This window comes from Branchiostoma lanceolatum, chromosome 3 (genome assembly GCF_035083965.1).
Source record: "Branchiostoma lanceolatum isolate klBraLanc5 chromosome 3, klBraLanc5.hap2, whole genome shotgun sequence".
Taxonomy (NCBI): domain Eukaryota; kingdom Metazoa; phylum Chordata; class Leptocardii; order Amphioxiformes; family Branchiostomatidae; genus Branchiostoma; species Branchiostoma lanceolatum.
The window spans coordinates 23133241-23157611 of record NC_089724.1 but is presented as its reverse complement, the minus strand read 5'-3'; the positions used below and the strand labels follow the sequence as shown (position 1 = coordinate 23157611).

Below are 24371 nucleotides of genomic sequence, written 5' to 3'. Positions count from 1 at the left end.
TGTTGTAACCTTCTTGTTGTAAAGCAGCACCCCAAGTCTTGGAAGAAGAAATAGCCCTGTGTTTGTCTCCCTCGCTATTCCCCTGGCAGAGTTGTTATGTGGGGCAATTGAAAGGAAAGGCCATCTTGCATACAAATAGGTGAGAAAGGGAGGGTCAGGGAACACAGGAGATGCCAATATATCTGCTTGGCTTCATAATATATATAATCACTTAAAGTCCAAGAATATGACTGAAATGTAGGAATCGCTACATGCACAGAATGCATGTTAATTGCAATGAAATCTGTGTGCTAAGTTGCCTGCAGTTTGTGTCACATTGATTTTGCAGATTATTCTTCTTTCATTTTCATTGTAAAAAATTCAGAGAAGCAACACATTTTGATGTTGTGGTGTTGCAATGCACTGATTGTAGACCTTTATGCAGAATGTCAATCTTTCTCTTGAGACTTTTGCAGTGCATTTAGTTGGTATTCATCCCAGTTGGCAGTGAGTGGCATTTTTATTAAAGCTGCAGCCAAGAGTGACATCCACGTGACATGTTGAATGCCCACAGCTGCCAGCAATGGCCTAGAGAGGTAGCATGTCCTCTTGTACATGCACATACATGCACTCGTGATCAGCGCACAAGGCCGAAGGGTGGTGTCTGGTTATGGGATAGGGCCCGAATTTAATGCAAGCATGCACATATTCTTCAAATGTTCAGCTCATGGTTCTTCTCAAACACAATACTGATAGCATCTTATCCAAAGGAAAACAGCATGTACATGTATCAGTAAGCTGCAAATGAGGGTTGTCTGATGGAATATTTTCTGTTCCTGAAACATGTTGGTTTTCTGTGGACAAACGGATGGTCCTACTGTCAAATGGCAGGATACAGTTCAGCCTCCCTGTATATGCAGCTGCATTCACGATCATGGCACTAATTAGACACCATTCAAATGTCTTGTCATCACCAGGACAACCAGTAAACCTGGCATCAACACAGCCTGGGCAGAGAGCCAGCTAAAGCTCAGCGGTAATCTCCAAGCAGATATGTGGGGACGAAAATTGTAGTTTCCTGACAGCTAACCATTTTTGCTAACCTACTACAGCTGAAAGTTTTTAATTGTTACACGAATCACTCTTGAGGCACTGTTGTTAATACACTGCAATGGTTTTTTAGATTATAAGTTGTATATAGAATGAAATGGTGATTACCTCTTTCTGTAGTAATTGTATCAACACCAAGGGCAGCCTCAGCCATTGGCTATGTGTTATTTGTGATTGTTTATAATCCTTTGAAAAATTTGAGTCTGCATTTTAATCTTTCTCAGGCCAGGTCCTGTTTCCCTGTAGCACCCTAAGACAATTTTGAAAGTTAAGAATATAGCAGTGCTGAAGGTGTGTAGCACCCTATGCGAATTTTAGAAAGGCATTTCATACATGAAGGAAGAAACACCCTAAATTTCAAAAGCAATAGAGTAGTGCTGAGCTGGCAGTATAGCGGTGCGACAACTTTATTTCACAGTCTGGGGTGAATCTTTGCAGATGTAACCTCCTGTCTTGAGTCCAACCCAGCCAGTAGTATTCCTGATGTATGCCAAACATGGCTGCCAGTTGACTACGTTTGATACAAGCTACAGCCGCTGGTAAGACATTAAGCTTTGTAATTCTCTGAAGGTCATCTGGAACTGACAGGCAAGGTCATCCCGTGTGTGTTGTGTCAGGCCATCTGGTTCTTCCCTCTGGTTACAATCTTTCTCATCTAGCCCTTGAGCTGTCCCCTTGTCAGGTATGATTCATTACATGTATACAGTCTGAGCCAGGCCTGTAAGGTACCAGTTTTCTCCCAGTACAGAGCTCTTTACCCACTGACAGGTTGTTGTTGTAAGTTTGGAGAATCTTTCAGAAAAGGGGGCAAGCTCGAAATGAATAATTGCGGAAAACATTGTATGTCCACTGACCAGATGGTGCCATCTTCATTTTTCATATTCAAGCTGGCAGCAACCATTTAAACTGAAGTCGGTTAAGGAAAAAAATTATGTCGGACATACATGTACATTGTATAGGATGATGCAGGTTGAAATACACACATTTGTTCAAGGTAACATGTGTATTAACTTAAAGGTTATTGATAAGGTATCACACTTGATTTTTGTGATAACCAGTTTTTTACTTCAGGGAGATAGCGACATTGTCACATCACAGAGCAAAATTCACATCAGAAAATTAATTCATACTGCAACGGTCTATTACTGTCTACAACTTGTCAAGTGTGTGACTCTTCCGATGTTAGCAGTGCTTTTGAAAGAAGCAAAATTTGGTGGATAAATCCTTCCCCATAGGTTCCCCATACAAGGCTTATTCCATAGCCAGAAGTCTTGTCATGTGAGCCTCGCCTCTCCATCAAGTACGACTGACTTGGAATATCAAAAGAGAGGAAACCTGGCCGTGAGCCTCTGGGGTAATTCACAGTGGAGTGAACATGCACAGGTATTGTCGGGCGGCCTCCTATGTATATGTATATACACTACCAGTTATAACATATATTTCACATGCTACAATGTACCTCTTGGCCTACTGACCAGCAAGCTGGTCTTCGATATCAGGATAGTTAGATATGGTGTTACTGTGTGTTTCAAATTAACCAACAGGATACATATTACTCTCCAAGCAGAGGAATGGCTCCGGCTGGTTTTTGACATGGTTTTAGGCGTTCTTGTCAGGCTTTCTATTTTGTCCCGTTTTCTTAATCTTATGCATACATATGGCTTGGCAACATAAAGAAAAAAGGACAAAATAAAAAGCCTGACAAAAAGACGTCAAAAACCAGCCGGAGCTATTCCTCTGCTTGGAGAGTAGATACATACATGTATTTGAGTGTAGCAGTAGGTAATGATTTTGTTTTTTTGCAAATGCTCACCCTGAATCGCAATGTTGGGGCTTTGAATCTAACCTACCCGTTGTCGTGCTGATCCCTAATAAATATGCTGCTGGTAGGGGAGGGGATGTAGTAACCCATTAGTGCCAAGGAGAGCCTTCATGCCCGAAGCGTATTGAAGATCCCATTACACCTCTTGCTTGCTAAGGGGTTTTGTTTGTGCTGGCCAAAACCTGTCAACTCCAAATGCAGCTTGCACTTACCAATTCCAACTGGTATGTTATACCATGTGGCGGTGTACCAATGCAATTCAGGATAAGATTTGTTCCTGAATGAACTGTACAGGGTTTAGATAAAACACACAATGTGCAACATGAGTTTGTATAACATAGATTGTCTTAAATAAAAGTGTAAGAATGATTTCACTATGAGGTTCACCAGGGTTGACGTTAGCTGTTGCAAAGTCACCCTAGGTGCTGGGAATATTGAAGGCTGGCTAATTCTGAACTGGCACCCGGCCAGGCAGTTTGTGGGTATGATTAAAAGCCGACAAACATACTAAAAGTTAACAAAATTAGTCAAAAGCCTGATTTGTGTATATTTCCTGATGCACACTCGTTTTCCTTCTGTCTTGGCTAGGTGCTCCAGTTTGCAAATGTCGGACCCTTGCATAAGCATGGGTAATGCAATCATACCCCTGGTAGCATACATTGTGCTTTTTGTCTCCTGTGACTTTCATGTATTTGAATCAATGACTACCAGCACACAAATGCTAGTTAACCTGCAGTGTCCTACCCTCTCAACAAGGTGTTGGGGAGGGAAGCTTTGATGATGATTCTTTGCATGTACGTTTGTTTTACATCCCAGTATATGTGTTTATCAAAATGGTTAACTTAGAGAGATCCCTCTCACCTACTAAGAATGTCTATTTCTTTGTTTTACAGTAAGCTGCCCTCTGCCTGGCTGAGATGGAGTAGAAAGAATTGCATCCTCTCTCTGTAATACAGCCAGCGAGAATGATGACTTATATAGCACTAGGAGGGTTAGAGGAGGAAACCGTCTTCTGCTGTGCATATGGTGTCTCTTTGATGATAGAAGAAGTGGCTACAGTGCCGTTACGTGAACATGAATGAATGTAGTGTCAGAAGAAAATAGAAATGCAGAGGCAGTGGCACATAACAAGCTGAATTGATTGCCTGGCTATGTGCGGTGTGAGAAAAACAGCTCTGATTACAAGTGTATTGTGCTATGGAGGCTGTGCGAAAAGCTGTCATCCAGTTTTACCTTACAGGTCTGCACTACAGAAATACACTGTTACAGTATAATTTTCCATGCAGACTTTGTACTTTTAGGGTCATAGCACAAGCCAGATATTTGAAGTTTTGCAAAAAAGATTGCATCTTCCCTTTGATCACTAGTAATGGGTATAATTACAAATGTATGCGAGAAGTCTCTTTGGAAGCATGTTTTATAATCAACATTTTCTCATTGGAAAGAAATATTGTGAAGGCCAACCAAGTTAGGAGCAGATGGCCAGAATATTTTGCTATAGTGGACTATGTAAGACATGTAGGGACTTCTGTATGAAGAAGGTCACAGATGATTATAGGCTATAGATACCATTATGCAATTGCAATGTTTCTGTGAAATGTGACAATGTGTATATTCTTGTTTTATATAATTATGTAGTCCACACTTGTATAACCTGCAGGGAAGTGTTAATCATGCATTCTCATACCTCTCCCTGCTGAAGTAGTCTTTTGGCACCACATTTGCATTGGTTACAGGGTTAGGCAGCACGATCTAGGAAGAAGTTGTATGTATTAATTCTTCTTTTTCTTGGCACTCATAAGGCTACAAAAAGGCACAAACTGGATCAAGTAGGATGTCTGAAATAGACTTTTTATCATGGCCAGTAGTGCAAAGTAGCGTATTATTGTTTACAAGACTGGTTAGGGTGTATCACAGGAGCTTGGTATGTAACAGAAGAATTAACCTGGCATTAGAGATAGTGTTATTTTAACCCAAAACATTTTATGAAAAACAGTATTAGTGATGCACCACTAGAAATGATGGCAATGTTTGTCAGATCCCTGAAAAAGGGCAGCTATATTAACACAAAGTTAACAACGTAAAGGCTCTATCATGATTAAAAAAATGCCAAACACTGGAATTTGCTTGGAGCTAGATCCCATACTTTCTACATTGGTGTGTATTTCTCGAAGTTAATTGATGCTGCACCTTTATCTCATGTGTCCTAGATGGTGACCAGGAGTTATATTGGATCTGTTGGTTGAGCGATACATGAGAGCAAGAATGTTTTTATTTTAGGAAGACATTTGTTAGATGGGTGATGAAAAGTGGAATAATTCAGTGGAGCTCTGACTGTTCAGGTCTCGTACAAGCATGGGACTTGACAGTGCCTTAATGCAAGATTGCCAAATGATCATGACTGTCGAAGAGGCCACATTCTGTAAATATGTGTATAAACGGTTTATAACACCTTATGGTGTGTGTAGAAGGCAGTGAACCCATTCACTTGTCAGTATGAACCTGGGTGGCTAACAAGACTTGGGGATATGGCCAATGAAAGCTGTATCAGTAGTAACATTGTGCCATGTTGTACATGTACCTGGTAGCTTCATGTTGGAGTGAGAAAGATTTCCCTCACCTCTTGCAGTCCCTGGGTTTTAATTGATAAGAGTATCTCGTACTACCACTTACTAATGTTGAATGTGTTTGTATCAGCACATGTTTCAGATATGTATGCTGTACGTTAGAGACTTTATTGAAGGTGTGCTGGGCAGGATTTCAAAATCTCAACTGTTTTTGCAGTTCATAATTCCCCCCTGAATTAAGTCTTAGACTTTATGTGGCATCTACCTTCCTTCAATTTCAGTGCACTTATAAGGAGCTGAATTTTTATTCTGAAACCTAATACAGATCTGCAGCAGAAAAACAGTCACAGAAATATGATATGTTACATCATCTGGAGCACAGTATGTCAGATCTGTTGGCAGCAAAAATGATTTGATATTTTTTTACCAGTTATCTCAACATTTCACAAAGAGTACTAGTTAACAGAGAAAGTTTTTTTCTGTACAGAACAAGAAAGCTAAATGGTTGAATTTCCTGCCTAGTCTACTTTCAAGCAAGCTTTAAGATAGTACAGACATTATCTTGTATATTGTAGATTTTATAGACAAAAATCATGTGGCAATCCGTAAAGTCCTGAATGTTAATGATCAGCAGATGAATGTTTGTGAAACTTGCTGCCTGCAATGGACAAACTTGCAGCTGTGGACCTGCCATTGGTGCATTTACTGTACAAAATGTTAGATAACAAATAAACAAGTTATAGAAATATGTACTTTGTACTTGTTTCTGAACTGTCATTAGTATAGGGGTAGGCATTTTTAAGATTACAGAAATATGAAAGTATCAATTTGATCTTTTTTTCTAACTAAATGAGATTATTAAGCTAGATTTTAGTGTGTAATAACTACAATTGATGGGGTTGCAATGTGTTTTGTAAAGTTTTATACCTCACTTGTAATCATATACAATGCTACCTAACTTACATATGATGATGTTATCACAGTGACACAGTCTTCAAATATAAAGCTGACACCAGGCAATGCAGAAATCAGGATCCCAACTGTATTCCATATCATCACAATGCTACTATTACATATGTCAACTGTAGACTGGCTAGCAGGCTAATAGAGTAGTTTATCTAATGTGAGGCTTGCCTCCAATTCTTTCAGATACCTCCAATCAGTCAAAACATCTGCAGTTAGAAGTAACAGTCCTTATAAAGGGTGTACCTTTCAGGGTCAGGACTTACTTGAACTAATTCACTGTACTAGTGAGGATAAAAACAAGAACTCTGAGAATACATCTATAGGATATAACATGGTCAAGTAACTTGAGGCTGTCTGTGTGTAAACGTGCACTTGTCTGTGTAAAGTCTCAGGAAGCTCAGAAGGACACCTAGGATGACAAGATGGTCTTCTCTCTTCATATATCACTGGCATGATTGATGACTGGCTGAAACCCGTCATGCATTGGTAAGCTTGGGGGGTCTGCGAGGCATCAGCTTGCAGCTCCCAAGGTCTTCAGTAGCTGTTCTGCTTCCTGCTTAGCCTGAGAGTCCTCCTTAGACTTGGAGGGGCAGCTGTGAACCTTTTCTAGCCACAGTATGGCAGCTGACGTGTTCCCCAAACGTATGTATGTCTTCCCAAGCATCAACAGGTTCATGCTGTAGAAACCGGGATCAACACTTTCAGCTTGAAGAAAATACCCCAGTGCCTCATCATAGGTGGACGTCGGCGGTGTTGCAAAGATAGCTGCAGCTATCTTGGCCTGATACCAAGGCATTTCTGCCATTGTGAAGCACCAAAGACCTAACAGATGGATGGATGTGGCATCCTTCGCGTTCAGAGCAATGGCTTCCTTGAAATGGTCCCGGATGACGTATGCATTTGCGATTTTTGCCTTTGTTCCCTCGTAGTCTCCAACGTCACTGATGCAGATGGCATACCACTTATGACAAGCAAAATCTTTTGGATTGATTTGAAGAGCTTGCTCAGCAAACTGCAGTGCTTGATATGTCAGTGTCTTTCTGTCCTCTGCACTGCATGTGGATAGGTGTGCATAGTCTCTGGTAGCCCGGGCCAGCCTCCACAGTATGCCAGCATCACCAGAGTCTTTGTGCTGTAGTAATAACTGGTACAGCTCGACAGTGTCCCCTATGCTGTATAGCTCATCTGCATTGACAATGGCCTGCTGAACGGGATCAAGATCTGTCTCCTTTTCAGTGGCTCCTTCTTCGATGGTGGGCGTGGCAGGAGTAGATGTCTGCCCCAGTGTTCTCGCCAGCCTGAAATTTTTACCCGTCATTTCAATTTTGGTTGAGGGAAGAACATATCGAGCGCCGAAGGCGCGAGGCGTCGCGCCGGAGGCGTGACCATCCTAGGGGGGTCCGGGGGTATTCTCCCCCGGAAAATTTTGGAATCTAGACCCTCTGAAACGCTATTTCCTGCATTTTGAGGGGCAAATTTCCTGGTAGAATAAGCTTAGTTTCATGACATCTCTTTCGGTGAAAAATTACACAAGGGTTTTGGGGAGAGGCGTGCCGTCATCGCGGTAAGATCGTATGTTCACACACAAGCTACATTTCTATGTTGTATACAATCGGCAAAGAAAAGAAAATCAAGCACAACAAAACTTTATTACGTATCTACGTCCTACAAAAGATACACACAGAATAAGTCGGCAAAAATAAAATTGTTCAACACTTGTCCCGTATGCTCCCTGTAATTATTGAACATAATGAGGAATTTGACACCCTACTTTGAGAAAGAACGCCATAAAGACGTCCATTTTTTTCTCCCATGTTTTCCACGGTTAATTTCTCCGGTAACTGCACTGAATGTCTTCAAAAGTTGTCGATTTAAGCCTTCAAACAGCCGCTTCGTCGTACGATCCTTGCGATCCCCGCCATTCCCCTAACATCTCGCAAATTCACGCTTAGCTGAAATCACGCGAGTAGCGAGACTCGCATGTCATTGGTCGGTTTTTCTTGACGCGACGGAGACGAGCACTGTGATTGGTGGAATAGAATATCTGACGCCTGTTTAACATTTCTTACGGGAAGAAAGCGCATGTTACTCAGCCGCCGCGGCTTGAAACTTTAATAATGTTTTACAGATTACAGAAAGCCTGATAGCTATAGGAATATCTGAATTTTTAGGCTTCTTTGTTAACAATAACTGACGGTGAACCGAGAGGGACAAAATATAAATAAACGTCAGCCCGATGCGACCAGCCAAAACTGTGGGGAGGGCGGCGTATGACGCCGAGTTTTCGGCGGCCACCAAATATCCACCACGGCGCTTTTGTGTGTGGCTGGGTTTGTCGCCGGCGGGCATTAGATATGATCTAGATCGCCCTCGTCGCGAACTTCCGGTGATCCTCCGGAGTTTTTGCAAAATTCTAAACTCTGTCTAGATATCTTTACACACCGATTTTGTCCATTAAAAATGACGGGTTGGGCAAAAATTTTGTCCGTCATGAGCGACAAAAAACCGTCAAATGACGGGAGGACGGGCGCTGGCGAGAACACTGGTCTGCCCCCTCCAAGCCTGGACTACTGGCAGCGCCATCTCTCGCGGGATGTCATCAGCCTTGACGTCATCCACATCCGGGTCCTCGTCCTCCATCCAAACCTCGCTCAGCTCTCGCGAGATCTCGTTTAGTTTCTCCATGGCCGTCGGCCCGTACTCGATCTCGGACTCCAGCGCCTTCTTCACGTCGGCCAGGCGGACGAGGTTGTGGAAGTCGGCGTCGGCCTCGGACCGGCGGTACTTGTCAGCCGTGCGGTCGGACAGCTCCTCTTCCTCCCGCAGGAGGGAGGACCGCATCGCTTCGAAGGCGGTTTCTTCATCCGCCTCCACTTCTCGAACTACAAATGTCAAGAAAGGAAATGAAAGGTAAGAGGTAACCAATAACTGCAAGTACATTAATTATCATTAGTCAAAAGGTAATAACAGAATAAACAGAAAAATAGAATACTACTTGGCCCCGTCTTGCATCGTTAAGAATGGTATGACCTGTTTGTCCTTGTCACAGAAGATAGGCATGATTTTACGATACTGTTCATTAGTGAACAGCATGCATGTTCATTATGACAGGAATAATCAGTAAAGTCTTATTGATGGTCCTCATGTAAAAGATTAAAATAAGGTGATGTACACAATCATGTCAGCTCACCTGAATTCTCTCCACAGGCCGCTACATCTCCGGGTCCTATCAAAGAAACGATAAGTACATGTCAATGTCATGTTTACTACTAACTTACTCACTCACTAACTCACTCACTTACACGGCGCTCACTCACTCATTCACTCACTCTCATGCATCCACTCACTCACTCATTCGCTCACTCATTCACTGACAGATTCATTCACTCACTCACTCACCCACTCACTGATTCACTCACCAATTGTTAAAAGACGTTGACAGAAAAAGCTGTAGTAGTAGTAGGAGAAGTAGTTTTAGTAGTAGAAGTAAAAGAAATAGAAGTAGTAGTAGTGGTAGAGGAAGTAGGAAGAGGGGGTAAGAAGGAGGAGGAATCATAGTAGTAGTACTAGTAGAAGTGGTTGTTGCAGTAGTAGTAGTACATGTAGTAGTTACAGTAGTGGTAGTAGTAGTAGTAATAGAAGTAGTAGTAATAGCTGTACATCTAGTAGTAATTAAGAGTTGTATCAGATGACGTTCGCCAACTCGAGAGAGGAACAAGATGACTAACCTCTCTGGCAGATGAAGAACTTCTTCTCGTTGCAGTCGTCGCTGTCCAGTTGGAAGCCCTTCGCTGCCCACAGCTGTGCGCATGCGTGCTGACCAATGTTACTCGGCTCTCCCGGGGCCCAGTTCTGATAGCTGCAGCTCGACAGAGGAGTTCCGTCCGCCCATTGCCAGCCGCCCTTCATCTGAAATGGGATAATTGAGCTCTTAACTTTTGCTTGTCTCGAACAATGGTCGTTCGATAGGTCTGGAACAGGCCAGCGAGATCACTAGAAATAAGTTAATTTACGGCCTATTTGAAAAGAAAATGTCGATGCAGTAAACACGATTCTTACCGTAGTATCGTGAAGCCCGACCCAGTAGTTCTTGTTGCCTCCGACTTTGTTAATAAACTTCAGTAGGAAGTTGAGAAGTGCCGAACTCTTAATGTCCGCCAGGTGTCCCTTCTCCTCCGTCTTACAGTACTCCTTCGCTTCCTCCACTGTCTTTGGGATGCCAACCACTTTGAAATGTGTTGGGGCTACTTTAACCGGTGCTCCTGTGCAAAACAAACCAGACGTGTCCGCATGTCATCAAATTGTGAAGGTCTGTGTTGTTTATAGTCGTCCATGGAGGACAAAAATGCTTTAAATGATACGTCCTGTGCCTGCCTACATGTATGTCCATCGTGCTGCAGATGAGTTCACGACACTCGCTGTGTCATTGCTCTCACGACTACTAGCTTTTATCAGCGGTAGGTTATGTTATTTGCATCAATTTGCATAAAGAGCCCAGAACCATGGTGTCTCACCTTGACCATAGAACAACTTACCTAAACATGATCAAGGGACATCAAGCTATCATCTATGATACTAATAATGTACAGGATGTGCTACGAGACGGCTTTGTTCGTGTTTCTCCTGCTGAACTTATCGGATGGAAACCAACAGCCCTTTGAATAAAGCTGCTGAGAAGCTGATGGGAAATGGGTGTGAACATGCCCAGTGTGCCGGAAAAAGAACATAAAATCTACTGTCAGAAATGAAGTTTTAAATATAAAGACGGAAGTAAAACATCATTTAAGGACCGAGGCTCTGTGGTACCGATTGAATAGAAAATATTTGTCTTACTTTACGGCTCGATAGTTCTAAGATATATGTGTAAATATGTTACTTACGTATGATTGTGTAAAACATGAGACCGACTAGGTAGGGCTGATTTCCGGACGCTGTTCGGGTTGCCGTGAAGCGCCAGTAGCGGCCCGTTCCGGAGAACCCGCCGAACATCTGAGGCTGCTTGGTCCCCGGCCTGACGCCCGTGGTGGAGTACACGGGCTTCCACGTCACCTTGTCGTCGGACGCCTCCAGCTTGAAGGCGGTGACGTCATGCGTGGTGTCTCCGAAGTTGGTGATCTGGATGGCGGACAGGGTGTAGCTCTTCTGGAAGTCGAAGATGATCCACCAGTTGTTGTAGTTCATGGACAGACCCTGCGGGTTCCAGTACGTGTTGGGGTTTCCGTCCAGCACGTTACCAGGCCCGTACTGTGGCCCTGGCGTGCCAGCGGAGGTCACGCCGCTTGTGGATATGGTGACAGCCTTGTTGTTGGGTTTCCCTGTCAGACAAAAGCATGTACTTGTTAACTAGTACTATTTTTGGTACTTCTACTACATTGTAGTCCACGGGGTTTAACAAAAGCAGCCAGCTAGTCTATTAAGTGTAGAATTCTTAACTAAGCATGATCCAATTTCTCAAAAAGAAATGATTTGATGTCTAATCGGCAGATAGATATCAAACTACAACAAAATTTTCCAAAAAAGTTGAAATATGTTGTATCCTGACCTGCAACACCATAAAACGTGAGCCCGACGAGGTATGGTTGCCAGCCGGCCGTAGTTTTAGTCACCGTGAACCTCCAGTAGCGACCGCTGCCGTAAAAACCGCCAAACGGCTGCGGAGTCTTCACACCTGCACGCACGCTGCCGGTGGAGAACACCTGCGACCAGGTGGACTTGTCGTCGGACGTCTCCAGCTTGAAGTCGGTGACGTCATGCTTGGTGTCTCCGAAGTTCTTGATTTTGACGCCGGAGATTGTGTACGTCTTCTGTAAGTCGAAGATGATCCACCAGTTGTTATGGTACCTCGGCAGACCTTGCGGGTTCCAGTACGTGTTGGGGTCTCCGTCCAGCACCGCAGCAGGCCCGTCGTTTGCTCCGCTAGTTCCTACCGAGGTGATGCTACCGCTGGGAAGGCTCCATGTTAACCACGCCCCTGGAATAAAAGTTGAAACTTAAAATCAAGGGAACAAAAACACAGAAGCATACTCTTTTATTTGCTTCAAGGCACAAGATAAGATCATTTAAAATATACAAGGTCCTACCAAATAACATGAAAACGTCTTCGAAAAATAAATGTACAGACGTCTAAGGGTGCTCCTTTATCCGTAGATTTGTTTCTAATTTCAGTGTCCTTTGTCTGATTCCAACCAATCTGGACATTTTCTAACATTATCTATGAGCAGCGACACCTGTGCTGCAGTGCAATGTGAACCAGTCAGAATCGCCCTGATGAAGGTGACAGATGGTCACCGAAACGTCGGTTGAACACACTTTTTTTCGTTTTCTTACCTGATCCTCCTCCAACTGGTCCTTCTCCGACGCCTCCTCCTACAAGGCCTGCTCCGACACCTGCTCCGACACCTGCTCCAACGCCTACTCCGACGCCTGCTCCGTCTCCTCCTCCAACGTTTACTTTCTCAACCTCTACACCTCCGACGCCCTCCCCTTCTCCTCCGAATCCTTCTCCTCCAGAGCCCCTTCCTCCGGAGCCTCCCCATCCTCCCCAACCGCCTTCTCCCCGACCGGAACCTGTAACAGATTGAATCATCATTCTCAAAACCAGACCTTTATCGAACTGATGTCAGCTGCACAAACACATACATTTCACGGCATCAAACGTGGATGTGTCACACTGGTCGGCATCACGTCCAAAAACGTCATTTTGTTTTCAGCGGTTGGATCTTGCTTCAAGCAAAACAACCAAACAATATGCTGACAACACTCAGTAGTCATTTGGAAGTTCATCTGTGTTGGTAGAAATTATTCTGAATCAAAGTTGAACTGCAATTGGCAGCACAAAAATTCGCGTAAGTCCTTATTTTTGCTGGCAATTGCACCTCAACTTTGATTCAGTACGTTCAAAAGTATTTAATGTTATTGTTTGACGATGGTATGCGATCGTTGAACTATTGTGTTTCCTTTTCTTAGAGTCTGATTGACATGAAGGCATTCTAGACTTGTGCAAACAAATTTACTGTTACCTGGATGTGTAATGCAGTGTCGTATGCGTATATATCGATGTACATGTGTGTGTATTTGGGGAATAGTTCTGATAAGAATCCAAACGTTACGCCTGTGCAAGGAGCTGTCATCACGTGCAGAATGTAAAATAAGAACTGACACAATCATCAAGAACTACCGTGGAATGCAAGCAGTTAAGTACATGTAGCAGCCGCGGTTAAAAGAGAATAACAGAACGCTGCTTCTCTTACCTTCTGGTCTGCCAAAGAAGTCCACCTCTAGGAGATATGGCTGGAAACCCGAGTGGGTCTGAGTGACCACGAACCTCCAGTACCGCGCTGTTCCCTGGAACTCGCCGAAGCCCTGGCGCTTGTTGGTCCCTCCCTTGACGTTATCGAAGGATTTGACGTCCTCCCACTTGTACGGCTTCCCACTCGCTGACTTTTGTAACTTGAAGACTTTAACATCGTGCGTGGTGTCTCCGTAGTTGTTTATAGCGATTCCTGACAGAGTGTAGGGCTCCTTGAAGTCCATCACGATGTACCAGTTGTTGTAGTTCTTGCTGGTTTCTTGTGGGTTCCAATATGTCGTCTTGTCCCCGTCCATGGCTTTGGCGGCATCGTATGTAACTCCTTTGTTCTTCCATGGTGTGCCGGCGGAATCCACAATCCTTGACGGGTCCCGCCACAGCCACCAGCCGCCTGGAGAGAGGGATAGAGAATTCAAGAATTAAGAGTGCACCGACTTAAAAAGGGGAAAAAACGTCATGTGAGACAAATTACAAAAAATGCACTCGACTTCAACTCATTGCCTTAGTCAGGTTACATTTTGAGTAAAACTAGTCGGCAATATCTAGTCCAGACCTTTTTACTGGTACATCTTCTACCCTTTAGGACGTTTTCTACCAAGAATAGTCATGAACTTACTCCCTACCTGGCTTTTTGCTTTTCTAAGAGGACACTGTCGACGCTTTAGGTTGATGTTTTTATGTTGTGTTTAGTTATTCCAAGCAAAGCTACATATTCCCTACCTGGTCTGCCTCCAAAGCCTCCTCCTCCGAATCCTCCCCAGGGGTACCGGCCTTTGCCTCCAACAGATCCTGTAACAGAGGTCATCTTTAGTTACAGAACCAGACTTTTATGGAAATTTTGTCGGAATTCGGCACACATGCCATTGAACCAAGGGGCCGACCGCCGACGCACCCTTAAAATTCATTTCATTTTCACAATTAGACCTTGAATTTGGTTAGTTACTTCAATAAAAGCACGAATGTATAATTATGTACTCAGGTATTTTCATAGCTGAATCTAAGATGTTAACGTACACCTGCGAGTGAAGCTATGAGCACATAAAGTTAAAGCTGGCGCAAAAACAAAAACGAAATCACAATTAGATACAATGAAGAGCACGTAATTAAGTAGCACACGTAATATTACAAAACAGCAGAAAGATTGCCCTCTTACCTGCTAGTCTTCCAAAGAAGTCCACCTCTAGGAGATATGGCTGCCAACCCGAGTGGGTCTGAGTGACCACGAACCTCCAGTACCGCGCTGTTCCCTTGAACTCGCCGAAGCCCTGGCGCTTGTTGGTCCCTCCCTTGACGTTATCGAAGGATTTGACGTCCTCCCACTTGTACGGCTTCCCAGTCGCTGACTTTTGTAACTTGAAGGCTTTTACATCGTGCGTGGTGTCTCCGAAGTTGTTGATGGCAATTCCTGACAGAGTGTAGGGCTCCTTGAAGTCCATCACGATGTACCAGTTGTTGTAGTTCCTGCTGGTTTCTTGTGGGTTCCAATATGTCGTCTTGTCCCCGTCCATGGCTTTGGCGGCATCGAATGTGACTCCTTTGTTCTTCCATGGTGTGCCGGCGGAGTCCACAACTCGGGACGGGTCCCGCCGAAGCCACCATGCACCTTAAAAGGAATAAACCCAGTTGAGAAATGATCCTGAATGCACTAACTAAAAAAAGTGGAACATGCGGCATACTAGTCTAGAAAAGAACACCAGGGTGCAATTGGCTTTAACTCGTTATGTTAGATAATGTTTTGTTTATCGCTGAGAACGTTGTGATTTTCTCTCATGACAAATATGTGAAAATAGACATAAGTACCTTCTAATACCTTGCGTATTTCTTTATTAAGAGAAACAAATACGTCGTATAGACTGAAGTTATTCCTTCCGTGAATACTTTCTTCAGGTTGGCGAATGACTGAACAGCAAGGTTATTTTATTCACAACGAAGTATTTTACAAGAGCCGACGTTTCGATGACTGTCATCTTCTTCAGGGCAATACTGACTAGTTCACAGAGCACTGAAGCTAGGTGTTACTGCTAACACGTTTGTGACTGCATTGTTAGCAGTAACACCTAGCTTTGGTGCACTGTGGAACAGTCCGTATTGCCCTGATGAAGATGACAGACATCGACACGTCGGCTCTTGTAAAGTACTTGGTTGTGAATAAAAGAATTTTGCTTTTCTGAAGTTATTTCTGTTTAGTTCCTTACTTCGGTTGTAAATATCTTTTGCGGAGATTCCAGGCAATGCTAAATGTTCCCCTACCTCTTCCATAGCCTCCCCAAGGGAATCCTCCATTTCCAAAGCCTCCCCAAGGGTAATCTCCTTTTCCACCAGCAGATCCTGTAAGAGATGGCGTCTTTATTCACAGAACCAGCGTTTAAGGAAATCGTGCCTGTCAGCTGTACCAACATATACACTCGCCAATACATGAACTCTTGTTTAATTTTTCCTTCATGAATTGTACAGTCAAACAACGTACGAGAATTCACACCGGTGCAGAAAGAAGAACAACATACTGTGGGGAACATTATCTTGAATTAAAGGTAGAAGCGGTAGGTATTACAAAGCAAAAGCAACAGAACGCTGCTACTCTCACCTTTTGGCATTCCAAAGAAGTCCACCTCTAGGAGATATGGCTGCCAACCCGAGTGGGTTTGAGTGACCACGAACCTCCAGTACCGCGCTGTTCCCTTGAACTCGCTGAAGCCCTGGCGCTTGTTGGTCCCTCCCTTGACGTTATCGAAGGATTTGACGTCCTCCCACTTGTACGGCTTCCCACTCGCTGACTTTTGCAACTTGAAGGCTTTAACATCGTGCGTGGTGTCGCCGAAGTTGTTGATGGCAATTCCTGACAGAGTGTAGGGCTCCTTGAAGTCCATGACGATGTACCAGTTGTTGTAGTTCTTGCTGGTTTCTTGCGGGTTCCAATATGTCGTCTTGTCCCCGTCCATGGCTTTGGCGGCATCGTATGTGACTCCATTGTTCTTCCATGGTGTGCCGGCGGAGTCCACAACTCGGGACGGGTCCCGTGGCAGCCACCAGCCACCTAAACAGGAGTTAGGGAAAATTCAGAAATTACATTTATGTAAACCAACTCTCCTTTCCTTATTGATTCCTCATGTCAAAGACAGACATTACCATTGACATCTGTTTCTATTTTTAGAGACAAAAAAGTTGATCGTATGGACTACAGTTTTACTTGTTGTTTTGTTCCTGATCGCAAAGCTTATCACCTTTAATGGCGATTAAAATATGACTAAATATTAGTGTTCTACATAGACTTTTAACTCGTATAATCTTGTTGACACCTTATCATATAAGGATCAAGACTTCTATTCAATGTGTAATGCCTTTTAAGTCCTGGAAACATGTACAGGACGCACGTTGTACAGAAGCTGCAATTCAGCACTTGTGCTGCAATGGCTTTTTTATCTTAAATACACCATTCTCTCTCTCTCTCTCTCTCTCTCTCTCTCTCTCTCTCTGTCTCTCTCTCTCTCTCTCTGTCTCTCTCTCTCTCTGTCTCTCTCTCTCTCTCTCTCTCTCTCCCTCTCTCTCTCCCCCCCTCTCTCTCTCTCTCTCTCTCTCTCTCTCTCTCTCTAAATGAAAAGGTAAATATTCCCCTACCTGGTCCTCCAAAGCCTCCCCAAGGAGAGTCTCCTTCTTCCACATCAGAACCTGCATTGACAGATTGTGTCTTTGAAACTTCCTTCGAAGTAATGTCATTAAAAAGGATCTCGGAATGAAACTATGGTGCATAAGAGAGATTTTACACGCGTAACATCATCGCAATTTCTTGCCTTTTAGAACTGTATTTCTTTTAGATTCTCATAAGCTAAAATGCGTCATGTGCATGTTTCTGAAAATTATGTGTCTTTATTTTCAAATGGACGAACGGAAGTGTTATATTAGAGAGGCGCGTAACGTATTCTACGCGATGAAATACGTAGGATATCATATATGTACTAACCTCCTTTGGTTGAACTTAAAACATCTGAAAGACAAAAACAGTAAAGACGGTTAACTAAATCGTATTGAATCGAACATTAAAACGGAGTTTGAGCATCTTATCCCATGAGAAAGTAAATGAGATTGAATGAGATGAAATAACTCAATAGACACTATCTAGTTCCAGGAAGAAGACTATACCTGAGATGAGATAAACCTCATTTCCCCAGGGTCCGCCTTCCCCGTCCTTCTTGCAGGTTCCCGAGGGGCCGTACTTCTTGTACGTGCTGAGGGCAGTAGCCGACCCGGCACACCAGCCGCCATGTTGGACAGCAAACACTTGGAAGCCGCGAGACTTGGCCACCTGATAGCACTTGTCGATTGCGTTTGCGCGTGCGCGATAGCTGCCGTCCAAATGGGCGTCTTTCCCCTCTAGAGTCGGAATGGCGCGGTTTCCCGTGTCTTTCCAGCAGCCAAGACTGATGTAAGGCTTGGGGACATATCCTGTGGAGACATGTTCAACGTTCAACGTAAGGTGTGTCAAGTCGAGTTGATTAAAATCTGACTTTGGTAATTTGCATGCTAAATGAAAGAAGGCTCCAAGACTGAAACCACAGGAACTGTTCATTTAGAATGTTTCAGATAAAAGATGTTGAACGACTTACCCTTAGGCAAAGCAACGGGGGCGCCTGGAACAAATAAAAGAAAAGGTGATAAGAATTATGCATTGATTGATTCATTTATCTATCTCAGTTTTTAAAGGAAAAATTTGATACATGAACTTTTTCTAAATATCATAACTAGTTCTTTTCAAATTAGCGTAAGTAGCGGGGACTATGACACTAGCCCGTTTGGTCATAAACTGCACCATTATTTTTCCTCAAGCTTGGGATCGAAGCATCTCAATGTCTTTCTGTGGTTCTGTCTGTCTCTACGAGTGCCTTTAAAAAAGATAAGTTAAGCATGGGCTTATATATCCAGTGCTGCAGTTTTCTTAGTAAGATTGAAAGGGGCACAAATAAAACGGGCAGTGTGGTTAATTCTGAAATCTCTGAGGTTCCGAGGGGTTTAGTGTTGAGTCTATTACAATTCACACCAATAAGCTTGCTATAATGTCGAGTCTCCATGTTTTGAAGAATGTTCTGCCTCACCTGTAATCAGGTAGACTTCGTGAAACTTTATCCTAATTGAACCGAATTGAATGAGATGTATTAAAAAGACACTATCTAGTTCCAGACAGAAGACACCATACCTGAGATGAGATAAACCTCATTCCCCCAGGGTCCACCTTCCCCGTCCTTCTTACAGGTTGCCGAGGGGCCGTACTTCTTGTACGTGCTGAGGGCAGTAGCCGATCCGGCACACCAGCCGCCATGTTGGACAGCAAAGACGGAGAACCCGCGAGACTTGGCCACCTGTATGGGGAGTTTCCTCGTTAGATAAACATTGATAAGCGACTTGTTATCAAAGTTTTACCTCAGGTTAGCAGCTACACTACTTGTGCTCTGCTTCCTTGTCGGACTATTTCTTGTAGCATTTTTTTTTTCTTTTCTATTATTTCAAAGCGATGTTTAACCAATCCCTATGTTACTGTATTCTTTGAAAGGCATAATTTCAACTGTGTTACCTTTTCACATTGCATGATATAATCAATGCCCCCCACAACACACCAAAAAAAGTGTCCAGGGGCGACGTTTTTGGTATTGCTAGAATAAACAGAATATCAGCGCACCTGGTAGCACTTCTCGATGGCGTCAGCGCGTGCGCGGTAAGGCCCGTCCAGCCGGGCGTCTGTGTTCTCTAACGTTGCGATGGCTCGATTGCCGGTGTCTTTCCAGCAACCTAGGCTGATGTATTTCGGACCCTGTACCTGGGCCACCTCTTCACTTTCGATTTTCTCAACCCCTCCACCTGTTAGGAGGATAATTGTGCATGTTACTGTTCCAACTGCCATGAAATACAGCTTACATGTATTTGATTTATGGCATTGTATTATAGGAATCAATGGGATTATAGAGTTTCGTCATTAATCATGTAAAATGACTCCCACAAGTTAAATGAATGTAGATGCATTAATATATTGCATTGATACGCCATAAAAAGGTTACTCAAGCAACTGGATAAAATTTTGAAACAGACGTTTCAGACAGCATCCGCTGTGTTTCGTCAGTGATTAAAGAAAGGTCTGGTAGAACTAGGTTTTATACCAAAACTCTGAATAGATATGTTAATAGAGAGAAGACAATTTCAGATGGTTTAATAGAATACTAAGTCAAGACAAGGTTGTATGCTAATGACTCAATTATCTCCTGTTGTTTTAGGAGCTAATGTTGTTCGCCTTGGGGGAGGGGGTTGGGTGGGGGGGGGCGGTAGCTGGGGAAAGCGTGATGTCCCAAGTGCCTGAAAGTTGTCTCCTTACCTCCTTTGGTTGAACTTAAAACATCTGAAAGACAAAAACAGTAAAGATGGTTTACTAAATCGTAATGTGTCGAACATTTAAATGAAATTTGAGCATCAAATCTCACGAGAAAGAAAAAAAAAGACACTATCTAGTTCCAGGCAGAAGACACAATACCTGAGATGAGATAAACCTCATTCCCCCAGGGTCCGCCTTCCCCGTCCTTCTTACAGGTTGCCGAGGAGCCGTACTTGTTGTACGTGCTGAGGGCAGTAGCCGACCCGGCACACCAGCCGCCATGTTGGACAGCAAAGACTCGGTAGCCAAGCGACTTGGCCACCTGGTAGCACTTGTCGATGGCGTTGGCGCGTGCGCGATAGCTGCCGTCCAAACGGGCGTCTTTCCCCTCCAGTGTAGGAATGGCGCGGTTTCCCGTGTCCTTCCAACAGCCAAGACTGATGTACGGCTTGGGGACATATCCTGTTGAAACAAGTTCGACGTTTAACGTAAGATATGTCAAGTCGAGTCGATTAAACTGACATTAGTCATTTGCATGCTAAATGAAAGAAGTCTCCAAGACTGAAACCACAGGAAATGTTGATACTACCACTACTAATAATAATAATACTAATAATAATCTCTATTGTATATCCCTGCCCAGATTGGCTAAATGCAAAGATGACCACCCGTGGTCTATCAGAAGCAAAGTGTAAAACATGAATTGAATTCAGATTGATCTCGTTAAAAAGGTTGAACGACTTACCCTTAGGCAATGTTACGGGGGCGTCTGGAACAAATACAAGAAAAGGTGACAAGAATTATTTACTAATTTTTCATCTATTCAAGTTTCTAAACACATATTTTCATACATGAACTTTTTTTAAATACCATAACTAATTCTTTTCAAATAAACGTACGTAGCGTGGACTATGACACTACTCCGTTTGGCCATTAACTGCACCATTATTTCCCCTCAAGAGAGGGAACGAAGCATTATAGCGTCATCCCGTGGGTCCGTCCGCCTCTTTGTGTGATTTAAGAAAAATATTAAGCATGGGCATATATCATACTCAGAGCTGCAATTTTCTCAGTAAGATTGAAGGGGGCAGAAATAAAATGGTCAGTGGGGTAAATTTTGCCGTCTCTGAGGTTCCGAGAGGATTGCTTTTGAGTCTATTTTAATGCAGACTCATCAGCAGTGCTGTAATGTTGAGTCTCCATGTTTTAAAGGATGTTCTGCCTCACCTGTAACCAGGTAGATTTCGTGAAACTTTATCCTAATTGAACCGAATTGAATGAGAAAAAGACACTATCTAGTTCCAGGCAGAAGACACCATACCTGAGATGAGATAAACCTCATTCCCCCAGGGTCCGCCTTCCCCGTCCTTCTTACAGGTTGCCGAGGGGCCGTACTTCTTGTACGTGCTGAGGGCAGTAGCCGACCCGGCGCACCAGCCGCCATGTTGGACAGCAAAGACGGAGAACCCGCGAGACTTGGCCACCTGTATGGGGACAGTTAGATATTGTCAACATTGTATATAGACTTCAAGTAGCCTTATCTTTCTATTATCATTTATGAACATGTATATTCTGTATATGTTGTGTTCCTGTTTGTCATGTAGTTTTGTCCAGTAATGTATTTGTATGGACCACAGGAAGAGTAGCTGTTAAGCTAATTGTGGATCCTAATAAACTCAAACTCAAACAGTTTCCTCATTAGATAAACATTGATATGCGACTTGTTATTAAAGTTGTACCTCAGGTTAGTTACTACTCTACTAATACTATACTCAACTACTCTGCTTCCTTGCCGGACTATTTCTTGTAGCAGCTTTTTTTTCTTTTCTATCATTTCAAAGCGATGTTTAAACAATCCTTATGTTATACTATTCTAATTCTATAAACGGCATAATTTTATGTATTTGTCCTTTTCACATTGCATGATATTATCAATATCCCCCACAACACACCAAAAAGGGTCCAGGGGCGACGTTTTCGGTATTGCTAGAATAAAATAAAAAAATATCAGCGAACCTGGTAGCACTTCTCGATGGCGTCAGCGCGTGCGCGGTAAGACCCGTCCAGCCGAGCGTCTGTGTTCTCTAACGTTGCGATGGCTCGATTGCCGGTGTCTTTCCAGCAACCCAGGCTGATGTATTTCGGACCCTGTACCTGGGCCACCTCTTCACTTTCGATTTTCTCAACTTCTCCACCTGTGGGGAGGATAATTGTGCATGTTACTGTTCCACCTGCCATGAAATACAGCTTACATGTATTTGATTTATGGCATTGTATTATAGGAATCAATGGGATTATAGGGTTTTGTCATTAATCACGTAAAATGACTCCCACAAGTTAAATGAATGTAAATGTATTAATATATTGCATTGATACGCAAAAAAAAGGTTAGTCAAGCAACTGCATACGATTTTGAAACAGACGTTTCAGATAGCATCCGCTGCTTTACGTCAGTGACTAAAGAAAGGTCTGGTAGAACTAGGTTTTATACCAAAACTCTGAATAGATATGTTAATAGAGAGGAGACAATTTCAGATGGTTCAATAGAATACTATGTCAAGACAAGGTTGTATGCTAATGACTCAATTATCTCCTGTTGTTTTAGGAGCTAATGCTGTTCGCCTTGGGGGAGGGGGTTGGGTGTGGGGGGGGGGGGGGGTTGGGTGGGGGGGCGGTAGCTGGGGGTAGCGCGATGTCTCAAGTGCCTGAAAGTTGTCTCCTTACCTCCTTTGGTTGAACTTAAAACATCTGAAAGACAAAAACAGTAAAAACGGTTTACCAAATCGTAATGTGTCGAACATTTAAACGAAATTTGAAAATCATATCTCACGAGAAAGTGAAGGAGATTGAAAGGGACGAAATACTTTTAAAAAAAACACTATCTAGTTCCAGGAAGAAGACACAATACCTGAGATGAGATAAACCTCATTCCCCCAGGGTCCGCCTTCCCCGTCGTTCTTACAGGTTGCCGAGGAGCCGTACTTGTTGTACGTGCTGAGGGCAGTAGCCGACCCGGCACACCAGCCGCCATGTTGGACAGCAAAGACTCGGTAGCCAAGCGACTTGGCCACCTGGTAGCACTTGTCGATGGCGTTGGCGCGTGCGCGATAGCTGCCGTCCAAACGGGCGTCTTTCCCCTCCAGTGTAGGAATGGCGCGGTTTCCCGTGTCCTTCCAACAGCCAAGACTGATGTACGGCTTGGGGACATATCCTGTTGAAACAAGTTCGACGTTTAACGTAAGATATGTCAAGTCGAGTCGATTAAACTGACATTAGTCATTTGCATGCTAAATGAAAGAAGTCTCCAAGACTGAAACCACAGGAAATGTTGATACTACCACTACTAATAATAATAATACTAATAATAATCTCTATTGTATATCCCTGCCCAGATTGGCTAAATGCAAAGATGACCACGCGTGGTCTATCAGAAGCAAAGTGTAAAACATGAATTGAATTCAGATTGATCTCGTTAAAAAGGTTGAACGACTTACCCTTAGGCAATGTTACGGGGGCGTCTGGAACAAATACAAGAAAAGGTGACAAGAATTATTTACTAATTTTTCATCTATTCAAGTTTCTAAACACATATTTTCATACATGAACTTTTTTTAAATACCATAACTAATTCTTTTCAAATAAACGTACGTAGCGTGGACTATGACACTACTCCGTTTGGCCATTAACTGCACCATTATTTCCCCTCAAGAGAGGGAACGAAGCATTATAGCGTCATCCCGTGGGTCCGTCCGCCTCTTTGTGTGATTTAAGAAAAATATTAAGCATGGGCATATATCATACTCAGAGCTGCAATTTTCTCAGTAAGATTGAAGGGGGCAGAAATAAAATGGTCAGTGGGGTAAATTTTGCCGTCTCTGAGGTTCCGAGAGGATTGCTTTTGAGTCTATTTTAATGCAGACTCATCAGCAGTGCTGTAATGTTGAGTCTCCATGTTTTAAAGGATGTTCTGCCTCACCTGTAACCAGGTAGATTTCGTGAAACTTTATCCTAATTGAACCGAATTGAATGAGAAAAAGACACTATCTAGTTCCAGGCAGAAGACACCACACCTGAGATGAGATAAACCTCATTCCCCCAGGGTCCGCCTTCCCCGTCCTTCTTACAGGTTGCCGAGGGGCCGTACTTCTTGTACGTGCTGAGGGCAGTAGCCGACCCGGCGCACCAGCCGCCATGTTGGACAGCAAAGACGGAGAACCCGCGAGACTTGGCCACCTGTATGGGGACAGTTAGATATTGTCAACATTG

General features: G+C 43.4%; 2 protein-coding genes across 2 annotated transcripts in view; both read right to left on the bottom strand.

Annotated features, from left to right (window-relative positions):
* Positions 1–6506: 6506 nt before the first annotated feature.
* Positions 6507–7762, bottom strand: LOC136429445 (regulator of microtubule dynamics protein 1-like). Its single transcript, XM_066419276.1, has one exon. The coding sequence runs from the start codon at positions 7760–7762 to the stop codon at positions 6956–6958; it is 807 nt and encodes a 268-aa protein (XP_066275373.1). The 3' UTR covers positions 6507–6955.
* A 1190-nt stretch (positions 7763–8952) lies between these two features.
* The window catches only part of LOC136429444 (uncharacterized), a 31978-nt gene continuing 16559 nt past the window's right edge, over positions 8953–24371 (bottom strand). Inside the window, exons 21-47 of the mRNA XM_066419275.1 lie at positions 24176–24338; positions 23600–23623; positions 23014–23316; positions 22830–22853; positions 22122–22300; positions 21427–21589; positions 20851–20874; positions 20265–20567; positions 20109–20132; positions 19422–19600; positions 18942–19104; positions 18355–18378; positions 17891–18193; positions 17712–17735; positions 17369–17419; positions 16338–16787; positions 16004–16081; positions 14907–15356; positions 14474–14542; positions 13695–14144; positions 12772–13011; positions 11987–12415; positions 11325–11759; positions 10504–10706; positions 10173–10353; positions 9635–9670; positions 8953–9326 (exon numbers count right to left, since the gene is read on the bottom strand). Coding sequence (XP_066275372.1) covers positions 8953–9326; positions 9635–9670; positions 10173–10353; positions 10504–10706; positions 11325–11759; positions 11987–12415; positions 12772–13011; positions 13695–14144; positions 14474–14542; positions 14907–15356; positions 16004–16081; positions 16338–16787; positions 17369–17419; positions 17712–17735; positions 17891–18193; positions 18355–18378; positions 18942–19104; positions 19422–19600; positions 20109–20132; positions 20265–20567; positions 20851–20874; positions 21427–21589; positions 22122–22300; positions 22830–22853; positions 23014–23316; positions 23600–23623; positions 24176–24338 — 5346 coding nt within the window. The remainder of the gene's footprint in view (positions 9327–9634; positions 9671–10172; positions 10354–10503; positions 10707–11324; positions 11760–11986; positions 12416–12771; positions 13012–13694; positions 14145–14473; positions 14543–14906; positions 15357–16003; positions 16082–16337; positions 16788–17368; positions 17420–17711; positions 17736–17890; positions 18194–18354; positions 18379–18941; positions 19105–19421; positions 19601–20108; positions 20133–20264; positions 20568–20850; positions 20875–21426; positions 21590–22121; positions 22301–22829; positions 22854–23013; positions 23317–23599; positions 23624–24175; positions 24339–24371) is intronic.